Source organism: Trematomus bernacchii, unplaced genomic scaffold (genome assembly GCF_902827165.1).
Source record: "Trematomus bernacchii unplaced genomic scaffold, fTreBer1.1, whole genome shotgun sequence".
In the NCBI taxonomy this organism is placed as follows: domain Eukaryota; kingdom Metazoa; phylum Chordata; class Actinopteri; order Perciformes; family Nototheniidae; genus Trematomus; species Trematomus bernacchii.
The window spans coordinates 448,770-461,269 of record NW_022987888.1 but is presented as its reverse complement, the minus strand read 5'-3'; the positions used below and the strand labels follow the sequence as shown (position 1 = coordinate 461,269).

General features: G+C 39.1%; 1 protein-coding gene across 1 annotated transcript in view; it reads right to left on the bottom strand.

Moving 5' to 3' along the window:
• Positions 1 to 2,081: 2,081 nt before the first annotated feature.
• The window catches only part of tec (tec protein tyrosine kinase), a 20,011-nt gene continuing 9,592 nt past the window's right edge, over positions 2,082 to 12,500 (bottom strand). Inside the window, 9 exon segments of the mRNA XM_034114265.1 lie at positions 2,082 to 3,042; positions 3,750 to 3,907; positions 4,581 to 4,699; positions 5,439 to 5,503; positions 5,960 to 6,176; positions 6,388 to 6,559; positions 8,229 to 8,303; positions 9,178 to 9,311; positions 12,233 to 12,315. Coding sequence (XP_033970156.1) covers positions 2,959 to 3,042; positions 3,750 to 3,907; positions 4,581 to 4,699; positions 5,439 to 5,503; positions 5,960 to 6,176; positions 6,388 to 6,559; positions 8,229 to 8,303; positions 9,178 to 9,311; positions 12,233 to 12,315 — 1,107 coding nt within the window. The 3' untranslated portion in view covers positions 2,082 to 2,958.

Genomic DNA, 12,500 nt, shown 5'->3' with positions numbered 1-12,500 from the left:
AGCCAAGGACACAAACAGTGCCCACATAAAAAAAGTTAAATTGAAAAAGTGACGCTACTTTGCTCGCCATAATGGAGAGTCAATGGGTTGTGGTCGCTTGGGTTGATGACGTCATATTCCCATTATCTATTGCTCTCATGCTATAAACACTTTTCTTAATCAACCTGTCAGTTGCTGATGAGGTTGCTGTCTCTCTCTTAAAGTGTAAAAACTGGTGGACGGAGTTTAACGCCATTGAATAGTCGAAAGTTGAATAATGTTTGAGTCGGAGAAAGAAAAACAAACCTCTGGCTCTATCTTCCAAGGTGGTTTCTTACATTTCCCTCCCCTCTTCTCTTTCCCTCTGTACTTGTAAGCAGAAAACACTGGTATCCTGTTGCTGGTGTCGTAGAGCGTCACAAACCGAGGCTTGTTCTTGAAGGTCTGGCAAATGACTTTATATCGGTTCTGCTCCAGGATCCTCCCGTCCTGCAAGACGTCGGGGACATTTGGTGTTTTTTCATCAAGAACAAACCCAGGACATTTAGCCATTGAATTCACGACTTTAGTTAGTGTGGGATGGATGGACAGGAGGATGGTGGCAAAGGGCAGGAGACTCCATCTTTTTAGGGTCACATACTGTGTATTTTTTGGGAGGGGAAAGAACAATGCATTATCAAACATTATAGTTTGAGATACCAGTTCAAACCAGACCTTTTTGTGGAGGAATCATAATGTTATCTTATAGAGTGGTGAAGGGATAACGTATTCACCAGTGGGGTATTTACTGATGTGATTTGACTGATAACAACCTCTTGAGCTTATTTCAGGAGTCATTAGCTGGGTTACAACTCATTACTTTACACACTGGTTAATGATTCCCTAGTTACACTTTTGTTGTTCGGCATTGTGTACACACAAAGATAATCAGGCTTTATTTCCTGGAGGAATACCAGGAATAAATCTGGGATAGATTTCCATTCGAAAAACTACTTGTAGATTTGCTGGTTAAAAAAATAAAATAAAGTGTTATTTTTTTCACATTTCACATCGTCATGAAGCAGTAATAAAATAAAATACTCCCTAAAAGTCCTGTTTTAGGAACTTTACTTAAGAAAAAGTACAGAAGCATTGTCAGCAAAAGTTACTTAATGTATTTTCAGAAAAAGTCTACAGAATCACCCGTTTTGCATCAACATGGGAGCAGCATCGTCTTGATAATTCAAGTTATTTCGCGAATTCAGATTTACAAGAAATTTAACAAAATTCACTTAAACTTGCCGTAACTTTCATATCATTTTTATTTGAGATCAAAATGACAGCGTTTATATTTTGCAGAACTATAATCCTTTAATTTAGTTATTCTTACGTTTGTAAAATCGCATAAATCACGGAAAACTTTCGATTGTGTCTGGAGTTTAGTTTTTCTTTGATAAATGTACTTATATGAGATATTACGATTATTTTCATAAAACCTTTTAAATAAAACGTTTAATAAAATTCATTTAACTTACACTTTATTTTACTTACAATTACAGTGTTTAGATTTAGCTGAACTATCATTATTTTTTTTTTTTAATATTTTATTAGAAAACCTATTCAAACCTAAATTAAGGATTAAGGATTTCATATTTTAAATTATATTTATTTATCTTTAGTTCAGAGGAAATGTGTTATGTGAGTACAAACTGAAAATGATATTTAAAAAAAATGTTTAAGACTTTGGGTAAACTATGATTCCCATTTTCTCATCTGCAATTTTCCACATTTTAAAAGTAATCCATTAAATGAGAAAATAATCCAGAGATTAACAAATTCAGGAATAATCCTTATAAAGTTTTTTAAAAAAAACACTTACCATCTTGGATCAGAGCTTCATGAAATCTGATGAAACTGAATTAACTCAGAGAGTCTGAAGGAAGGTACATGTCCCTGGAGGTGTGGCTACAGAAATATTATAATAATCTCCATCATCGGGGACTTTCCATGGATGTGTTTTTGTTCAATATGACTCCAATATTTATTCAGAAAGGTGCGTTGAATGGTCCTTTACTTCCTTTACAGAATATTTGTACATTGCCTAACAGAAAAATAAACTACAATTCAACATGAGCAGTGTTTTATTTCATGGACACAGCTTCAGTTTAAAGACCTTTATAGACAGGATGACGCAATAATGCAAAATACTCGCCTGCAAATATTTTGCATCAAATCTATTCGTGCCGGCAGCGAAGCAAATTTAAAAAGAATATAAGTATTGATTTGTGAGTTTATTATACATGAATAGATAAACAAACGTGATTGGTGGATGATTATGAGTGAGTGGTCGATCCGCTTCATCTGATTTGTCAGTTCTAGACGATGTAAGCTCCGTAGAGTGGTGCAAGGATGTCGTTTTCTGTAGTCCGACCCTGAAGGCAGCATCTCATGGTTCAATGGGATTTTCCATTGGATTTTCGAATTATGGTAGAAAATAATCTCTGTGTCAAACAAACGTTTATGATACTTACACGTTTAGTTCAGAAGGATATTCTCCACATGTCAACACCACTTTATGATTTCTGAAGTAAAAATCTAACGCTATAAAGGAACTACAGCACGGTCATTGCATGACTTCACGTCACCACCGCTAAGCTATAGGCGGCTAATGTTGGGCTTGATGATGTTTAATCGTCTCATTTAGACACTTGTTAGCAACCGCTGTCGTTAAATTCACCAGTGGGGTATTTACTTTTGTAGTTAATGTCGTACAATACTAATCTCTTCAGCTTCTGTTAACCACAGACCTTATTTCAGAATAAAAACACTTTCAGAAAACCGTTGACAAGGAAACAGGAAATAGGGTTTTAGGACTCATTCCTGCACCAATCTATTACAACGTCTTCTCTGTGTTATTGTCAGTAAATTAAACAATAACAGTGAGGTGAATGGTGGGAGTTTGGGACCAGGGATGGTGGGAGCAGCTGATTGGTCGGTTGATCAGTTTAGGGGCGGGGCATCAGCCTCCAGAGCGTCAGAGATCATCAGGCAGAGCTGAGCGAAAGATGGACGCTCCTCCGGTCTCTGAGACAAAGATATTCAGATATATAAAAGTGTTTTATCATAACACAGTCTTAATACGCTTTATTATTGTTGGTGCATTTGTCAACAATGAACTGGATCCATTTCTGTTTTCATCAAAGCCTTCTACTAGAAACTAATTTAGCTTCTATTCAGACCGTCACAAGTAAAAAACAAGAAATAGAATCAAATAAATGTACGCAAAAATAGTATAATAAACTTATTTTTTCCTTAAATCAGAAATGTTAAATGTAAATGTACTCCAGGTGTAACTCAAGTCTTATTCTAGTGTTGCTTATATTCCACATCATTCATCCAAATCTGTAAAGTAACTAAAGGTATTAAATAAATGTAGTGGAGTAAAAGTACATAATGTACCTCTGATCTGTAGTGGAGTAGAAGTACACAGTAGCATACAATGGAAATACTAGTAAGTAAGTAAGTAAAACTTTATTTATATAGCACCCTTCTCAACACGAATGTACAAAGTGCTTTACAGTACAGTACACAAAACTATTATACTCAAAAATACTCAAGTTAAGTACAAGTACCTCAAATGTGTACTTAAGAACAGTACTTGAGTAAATGTACTTAGTTACTTTACACCACTGGCAGTCTACACTTCACTACACAAGTTGAATTTAAAAGTATCTTAAAAACCTTAAAACTCCCAGTATATTAGGATAAAGGTTGAGTCTCTGGGCTCTCACCTCGTGCCAGCAGAGCTGCATGATGTCATAGATTGTGGGCGTCGCCATTTTCGGCCTGTAGAGGCGGTGACCTTTGGTTACCAAGGTAACGACCTCGTGGTTCTGACTCTGTTCGAATGGCATGCGACCCTCGGTGAAAACCTCCCACATCAAAACGGCTGGAAACAAAACAAACAAACAAACAAACAAACAAACAATGAGTCCGAAGCTTTATTTGTTGAAACTTTGCTGAAGCTTGAATGAATAAATGGTAAAATATGAAAACAAGGTGGTATTTTTCCGCCTGGACTCTATTTTCATGCTTAACCACATTTAATCATCTAATGACACATTTCTCCAATTAAAACATCTTGACCCTACTTGGTTCTTCTTCAAATCAGTATTATATAGAATAATTCACTATAGGGACTTCATTTGGTTCGGTTTTTAGCGAGAATGCAATGTAATGCTATCGGTCAGTTCCTGCACGTCTATTAATGCTTTATTTTACTCTTATCTATATTATATATTTTATATTCATTCAGTGTCGTATTTCTACCATACAATATACCTTAGCCCATACTGTACCATGTAGCATATAATGTTCGTATGTCACTACATATTCCTAAATACATAGTAATTGGTGCACCACATTTTGCACTTTGTCTCGGTAGTTGTTCACTAAAGTTCAATTTAATCCGAAATATCCACCTAGTTGAATTCAGCTAAAAATTCAGCCCTCGTATAAAAAATCTTTAGCTAACGCTGAGATACGCTACCTGTAGGTCGTGTCTCGATGCTAGCTCTTGATTTTGTGAATCTTTGCAATGTTGATGTGAAAAGTGAACGTACCGAAGGACCAGATGTCGGACTTGCTGCTGTATTTGCAGAAGTTAAAGACTTCGGGAGGCGACCACTTCACCGGGAACTTGGTGCCCGATGAGCTGGTGTACTGGTCGTCTAACACGTATCTACAAAACAAACATCGCCATTTTAATGTGACACGGAAACAATTAGTTCTTAAGAATATTTAAAGGAAACATTAAAATATAGTTACAAATAAAATAGATTATAACCACAAAACCAAACAATAAGTAAAGTGAAAAACAATAAGCCCATAACGTGAAATTATTGACATCAGGTCCATTGATTTCGTGCGATAAGTCACAGCGTTAAATTCTATTCATATAGTCTAGATTCATATATTTCGTACATAAGCCAATAACGTGAAATTACTCATGTGAAGTCCATATGTTGTACGATAACGTAAGAATTATTGATATCATGTTTATATATTGTACAATAACTTCATTACGTTAAATATATTTCGTACGATAAGTCAACATTGGAAAGCTATTGACGTCAGGTCCATATGTTTCGTACGATAAGTCGATATTGTAAAGCTATTGACGTCAGGTCCATTGATTTTGTACGATGAGTCGATATTGTAAAGCTATTGACGTCAAGTCCATATATTTCGTACAATAAGTCGATATTGTAAAACTATTGACGTCAAGTCCATATGTTTCATACGATAAGTCAACTTGGTAAACGTATTGACGTCAGGTCCATTGATTTCGTACGATAAGTCGAAATTGTAAAGCTATTGACGTCAGGTCCATATGTTTCGTACGATGAGTTGATATTGACGTCAGGTCCATATATTTCGTACGATTAGTCGATGTAATGTTGATAGGGTTACATTCGTACCTGGTCATGCCGAAGTCAGACACCTTCACCACCAGAGAGTCGTTCACCAAACAGTTCCTGGAAGCCTGAGTTTGAGAAGGAAAAATAAATAAATATTCCTACTCGTATATTTAACAATGCTAGCCTTGATCAATTGATATACTAATCATCAAAGTCAAAGTCAGCTTCATTGTCAAAAATGTTACATGTGTTATACATCCAGAAGTATCGTTTCCCGCAGACCCACAGTGTGACATGTATACATTAAACAAAACAAAGAGCCTAGATAACCGGGGTATACAGTTTAAAATGTCAATAATATATTTAAAGTGTTCAAAGTACAGTTTCAGTGCAGTAGCAGCGGAGATAAGGATTATGTTTTTGTTTCTGAAGTAATCCTTTAAAAAGAGTTAAAACACTATCTCCATCATTCACAAAATGTAACATTGAGTTCAACAGGAATCAGTTAGCTTTGGAAACCAGCCATTTTTGTATTTAATTTTCTCCCACTTAGAGTTAGTTTTTGAATAGGATCCAGTTACCAGGTCTCTGTGGATGAATCCGTTGGCCTCCAGGTGCTCCATCCCCTCGCAGACGTCCAGGCTGATACTGAGTAAAGACTCCAGACTGAAGCTGCCCCGCCGCTGCCTGAGGAAATTCAGTAGGCAGCCGAACTCCATGAACTCTGTGACGATGTAGATGGGCTTGAGCTGGCTGCAAACGCCGTACAGCTGCACCAGTTTAGGGTGAGAGAGCCTCCTGGAGAAGGAAAAAGCTAATGTTAGGCTAAAAAGGAACTATCACATGACCTCACCTCAGCACCGCTAAGCTAAAGGCGGCTAATGATGGGCTATAAAGGAACTGCAGCACGGTCACATGACTTCACGTCACCACCGTTAAGCTAAAGGTGGCTAATGTTGGCCGTGATGACGTTTAGTAACATTTTATTTTTGTATTTTCGCCTCCTTACATCATGACCTTGGCCTCCTCGATGAAGTCCTCCTCCAACATGGCTCCCTCTCTGATGGCCTTGATGGCCACTCGGTGTTGATGCCTCCACTTCCCCAGCCTCACCAGCCCAAACTGCCCAGAGCCCACCTCCTTCATGAAGGTCAGCTCGCTGGGGTCAATCTCCCACTTCTCTATAGGGGGGAGAGGGGGGAGAAACATGGAATAAGATCTGAGGTCAATCTCCCACTTCTCTATAGGGGGGAGAGGGGGGAGAAACATGGAGTAAAGTCTGAGGTCAACAAAAGCTGGAGAGATACCCTACCTACTTACACTTCATTCCTTCAATATACTTACTTCCTGACTTACAGGACTTACTTACACTTCGTTCCCTTCCTTCCTTCCTTCCTTACTCATGTCCTTCCTTCCTTACTTCCTTACACCTACTTACGTCATTCTTTCCTTCCTAACATACTAACTTAAAGTGGACCTATCATGCTATATTTAAATTATATATTGTAGGGCCATAGCTATATAAGGTATATTTATACGTTTCTGTTTTCAAAATACCAAACAGATCATGCATTTTAGCCATGCCTCATTTCGCTCTATGTGCTGTTTGCTGTCTCCGGTCTGATTCTGCTGACCACGCCCCCCTGCAGGAGAGGGGAGACGTGCTCTGATCAGCTGCTGGGCTGTCAGAAGAGGGGGAGAAAAAGAGAACTCCGTGTTTTATTATATAGAGTCGTTATTCATTTGTTTTAAAGCTCAATAAATAACAAAGAAGACCTTTGACCGGCACTTTTCTAATTTTGTCCGGAAGATTTAAACTTTAACGGACATCTTGACCGGCGAAAGAAACTGAAACTGAAACTCTGCCGCACGGTCCCCTCGTTCCTTGGAAGAGGCGGAGAGGTGGGTGTTTGTCATCTGCTGGTGGACTAACCGGAGAGAATTACAGTGCTTGCCTCGACGGGGAGGGATTGCATTGAATTAAAGCACCGGGAGCAAACGCTTGCCTCGGGGAGGGAGAAAAAAGCCACAGCGGAGAATAAACAGAAGGGTAACCATGGTAACTATGGGCGGGAAGTCTTCTTCGCTGCTTTTGTGGCAGACTACAGCGCCACTTACAGGCCTGGCATATGTACTACAGCGTCTCCAGTGCTTTCGAGCGGCAATGGCCGGCCGTGGCCCAACCCCACATTCCCCTGATAGGTGGAGAGTTGGCCCAATAGCCGTAGCGCCACCGTCCTGACGTCAGGACAGTGTTCAAATCTGGATCAGTCTCTATCAGATCTGTTGCAGCCCCTTTTTTAGAGATTTGGGTATGGAGGAAAATAGAGAGGGTTGTGTTTTCTGACACTTGGTGAGTTCCCTGGAACACCGGGTACACATATTCATGTATAAAAGACGTACAAAAGTGCATTTTGCATGATAGGTCCCCTGTAAGTGCTTGGTTGCTTACTTACTGACTCACTTCCTTCCTTCCTTACTGACTTACTAACTTACTGACTTGCAATTCCTTCCTTCCTTTCTTCGTTCCTTGCTTGGTTGCTTACTTACTGACTAACTTCCTCCCTCCAGTTCCTACCCACTTACTAACTAACTAACTAACTAACTAACTTACTAACTTACTAACTAACTAACTAACTTACTAACTTACATTCTTCCTCCATTACTTCCTTTCATATGTTCTTTCTTCCTTCCTTACTATCTTACTTACTTACTCACTTCCTTACCTACCTATCTACCTACTTGTTCACTTACTTGCGTCCTTCCTCACTGACTTATACTTCACACAGAAAGAGGGGAGGAAGGTAAAGGAAGGACTAGAGGGGTTTTAAACATTTAAAACTGTCTCACCGTAGCTGAATCCTGCGGTGGACGGAGCCGCTTTATCCTGTTTCCCCACTGGATACCTCAACCTGGCAACAAGACCTGAAATAAAGACACATTTAAATAAGGAAATGTATGTACAGTCATCTTATATATTAGCCAACACAGTCTCACGGCATTTCGTGTTATAGTCACGAAATTAATCTATTGATTCGTGTTCACCAACACGATTTCGCCATCTTTTTCGTGTCACACAGAACGATTTTAAAAGCAATGTAAATAATAACAAATTAGAAGGAAAAAGACATTTAAAAAAATACAGATTTCAGTATTCTGACACAGAACGATTTTAGAAGCAATGTATTTATATTGGTAGTATGTTTCGTGCCTGCACCAAATAATAACAAATTAGAAGGAAAAAAAGATGATACAGATGTCAGTATTCTGAGGCTCTGAGCCATTTCTTTTCCTCACTGACGGCACAAAAACTCAGACATTATACAATTTAAAATAAAAGGGATAGGGTTAGGCTTAGGGTAAGATATTGAGTAAGAACATGTTTTTATGAACCACACAGCTTCTGGTCTTCCAAGACCCGACCGGACAAAAAAACGTGTTGCAGGCACGAAACATACTACCAATAGAAATACATTGCTTTTAAAATCGTTCTGTGTGACACGAAAAAAATGCGAAAATCGTGTTGGTGAACACGAATCAATAGATTAAATTAATTTCGTGACTATAACACGAAATGCCGTGAGACTGGGTTGATATTAGCCTACTAACACAGACCTAGCAGTGTCATTGTTAGGAAGTGAGCATGCTAACACAGACCTAACATTGTCATTGTTAGGAAGTAAGCATGCTAACACAGACATAGCATTGTCATTGTTAGGAAGTGAGCATGCTAACACAGACCTAGCATTGTCATTGTGAGCATGTTAGCCTGCTAGCTTGGCTGTTAATGAGCTAGTACCTGCTGCGTTGTGTTTGTGATACTCGATGAGGTCGGGGATGGAGCAGAATAAATGTTTCTCAGCCAGATAAAACTGCAGAGGCGATCCCTGTGTCTCCTTGATGTGGTAATGCTTTATAACTGCTCCTCCGTCCCTGAAACACACACAACAACAACAACCATGCTATTAACAACAACCTAGCACAGAATGGCAGTGACGATAATGAGGAACATATTTGATTTTACATTCAATTTAAAGTGGACCTATCATGCTATATTTGAATAACATAGTGTAGGACCATACCTATATAAGGCATATTTATACTTTTTTTTTTTTCAAAATACCAAACAGATCATGCATTTTAGCCATGCCTCATTTTGCTCAATTTGACCATTTCTAGCTCTGTTTTTGCAAGGGCTGATTCTGTGAGAACAGCACCATCTACTGGCCTGGCATATGTACTACAGCGCTTTCGAACGGCAATGGCCGTGGCTGTCTCCTCCTGATTGGTGGAGTTGGCCCAATAGCCGTAGCGCCACCGTCCTGACGTCAGGACAGTGTTCAAATCTGGATCAGTTTTTATCAGATCCGTTGCAGCCCCTTTTTTAGAGATTTGGGTATGGAGGAAAATAGAGAGGGTTGTGTTTTCTGACACTTGGTGAGTTCCCTGGAACACCGGGGACACATATTCATGTATACAAGACGTACAAAAGTGCATTTTGCATGATAGGTCCCCTTTAAGTGAACTTTATCCTGTTCTGATAGCAAAACATTTGTACGTGTTTTCATGTCCATTTTTGATCCAGGCATCACTTGTTAGACGCTTTTATCCAAAGCGACTTACATACTCAATACTGTGGGCAATCCCCATAAGAGCAATTTGGGGTGAAGTGTCTCAGGGACACAACGACATGCTGACTGCAGTGGGGTTTGAACCTGTGACCCTGATCCCAACACCAACGCACTAGTCCTCTGCGCCACACACCTCCATTAATTTGCAGCAATAGTTTTGTGCAGACTTTCTACATCATTCTGCACACACAGCTGCATTAACGCTCAATAATGTATTGATTAAGACCAGATGTTTATTATATATATATGTAGTAAGTCTCAACAATCTAATAAAACATGCAAGGTAATATAAGTTTTTTTTAAAAGGTCAATATGGCGGAAAAAATATAACAAAAGGTGGCAATTATTGATCTTGTATCGGGCTTTACTTTAGTGGATCACAACATGTTATGTAAATAATTAATCTACAGATGTCCCAGCTCATAATGAGATCAACATCTTTTATAAATGTCTTGTTTTTGAGGCACAAAATGAAGCCTACAACAGACCAGGTCAGGGTAATTTGAAGCCTGTTGCTACAGAAACTAATGTATGAGAATGATCTATACCAGGGCTCTCCAACACGTCGATCGCGAGCTACCGGTAGCTCGCGGGCAGCTTTTCAGTAGCTCGCCGCTCGATTATCGATTATAGCGTATGGTTGCTTATTGATTTTTTTGGCCGCGGCTGGACAATAACGTTTTTTTATTTTAGAATTTTTTCTGTCACACGAATATCAAATGGTCGGTGACGCAGAGATCAAGGAACAGACGTGACAGCAGCACAGCGACAACACACACGGAGCAGTCTGCTTTCTCCACCAGCACCAGTCCAGAACCAACAGCAGAATGACCCGCTCTGAATCAGGCCCTGTCGCTGCGGCTCAGAGACACAAAGGGAGGGATTTGTGTTTTTTGAAAAACACTCGTTATCGTCATGTCAGGTTTTTGGTGGATTTAATCAAGTCTTGGATTGCAGAGTATGAATGTCCTCTTGCTATTTTCAGTTGATAAATACTTGTGTAAAGTTTGTGAAGGCAGGAGGAAAAAAGCTTCCGCGATCACCGTCTCCTCTCCGTTCCTCCAAACCCCGCCCCCTCCCTGAAAATAATGAGTGACAGGCTGATAGTGACCCGATAGAAACTTTATTATTCACTTAATCACTGATTGAGATATAATGAAGCTAACTTCATCTCATACATTCATGGGATTTATGTAACAGTAAGACAGAGAATGTAAGTGTGCACCCACATGCACTATTTTTGTTTTTATAATGCTGTTGTAAATACTCCTGCTGTTTTCAGACTCAAGTCATGTGTGTGATGCCACATTCAAGACATTCAGTGTCTTTTTTTAACAGAAGACCGTAGCTAGAAGCTGCAGCTAGACTGCAGAAGTATTAGTTTTTTGTTTTTGAGGATGGAACCATTTTCACACACAGATATAGGGAGGCTCGACCTATACAATTGATTTATTATGGTTTATAATTTAATGTCAAGACGAAGAAGAAGAAGAAAAAGATGGCTGAACAACTGTTCAGTGTCAATCCTGTGGAGATCTCCAAAATAATGTTCAGCTTAAGTCTCAGCAAAACTCACAACATTTCTGGAGCCTTGTAGACCCAGAAAACTATAGAACATTCACCAAGCAGCACTGAAAATGTCTGCTTTATTTGGTTCTGTTCTACATACCTTTGTGAAGTAGCTTTTTCTGACATGAATGTCATGAAATCTAAATACAGAACAAGACCAACTGATGAACATTTAAATGACTCTATTAGAGTGAACCTACAGTAAGTGGGTCCAGCATACACCTGTATGGTGGACTCCATGCAGTGCCATTCATCTCACTAACAAAAGAGTGAAATGCTTGAAAGGTGGTGATTAAGGACATTTATGTGAATTTTCAGTGATGTACTTACTATGTGGGCCATAATAATATGTGAGAAATCTTCGTTTTCTTGGACCTTGATGTGAAGTTAAGATTTTTGATAAGCTTTAGGTATTGCAATTTCACACGTGTACAAAAGTATAGCTTAATTCAACTGATGAGGGCTATGTGAATAAATGTAAGCGATGTGATGCAAGTAGCTCTTGGCCACTTTCATTTTTTGAAAGTAGCTCTCAGATGAAGAAAGGTTGGAGACCCCTGATCTATACAGTAGTGAGGTAGATTAGCTCCCCAAAGACTGGTGGAAATATAAAATAAATCACAGGTATGTAACTAAGTTAGTGTAAGTGTTTACCCTGCAGCTGTTTTGGCGTACAGAGAGACGGTGTAAGCTCCCGAAGTGCTGGAGTCTCTGACGATGAAAGCGCCTTCTTTATCCTGCAGGGGGCGACATAATGCATGTTGTGACTTAGTGATCCCAACATCCTTTTGAACAAATAATATGTAAAGATCTCCTCCACCAACACTCAAAAGAATATACCTATTTTTAAATGTAATGAAGATAATGGTGTGTCAAAGAGGAACTCAAATGAGGCAGAAAATGGGAAGGAACGGTAAAAATA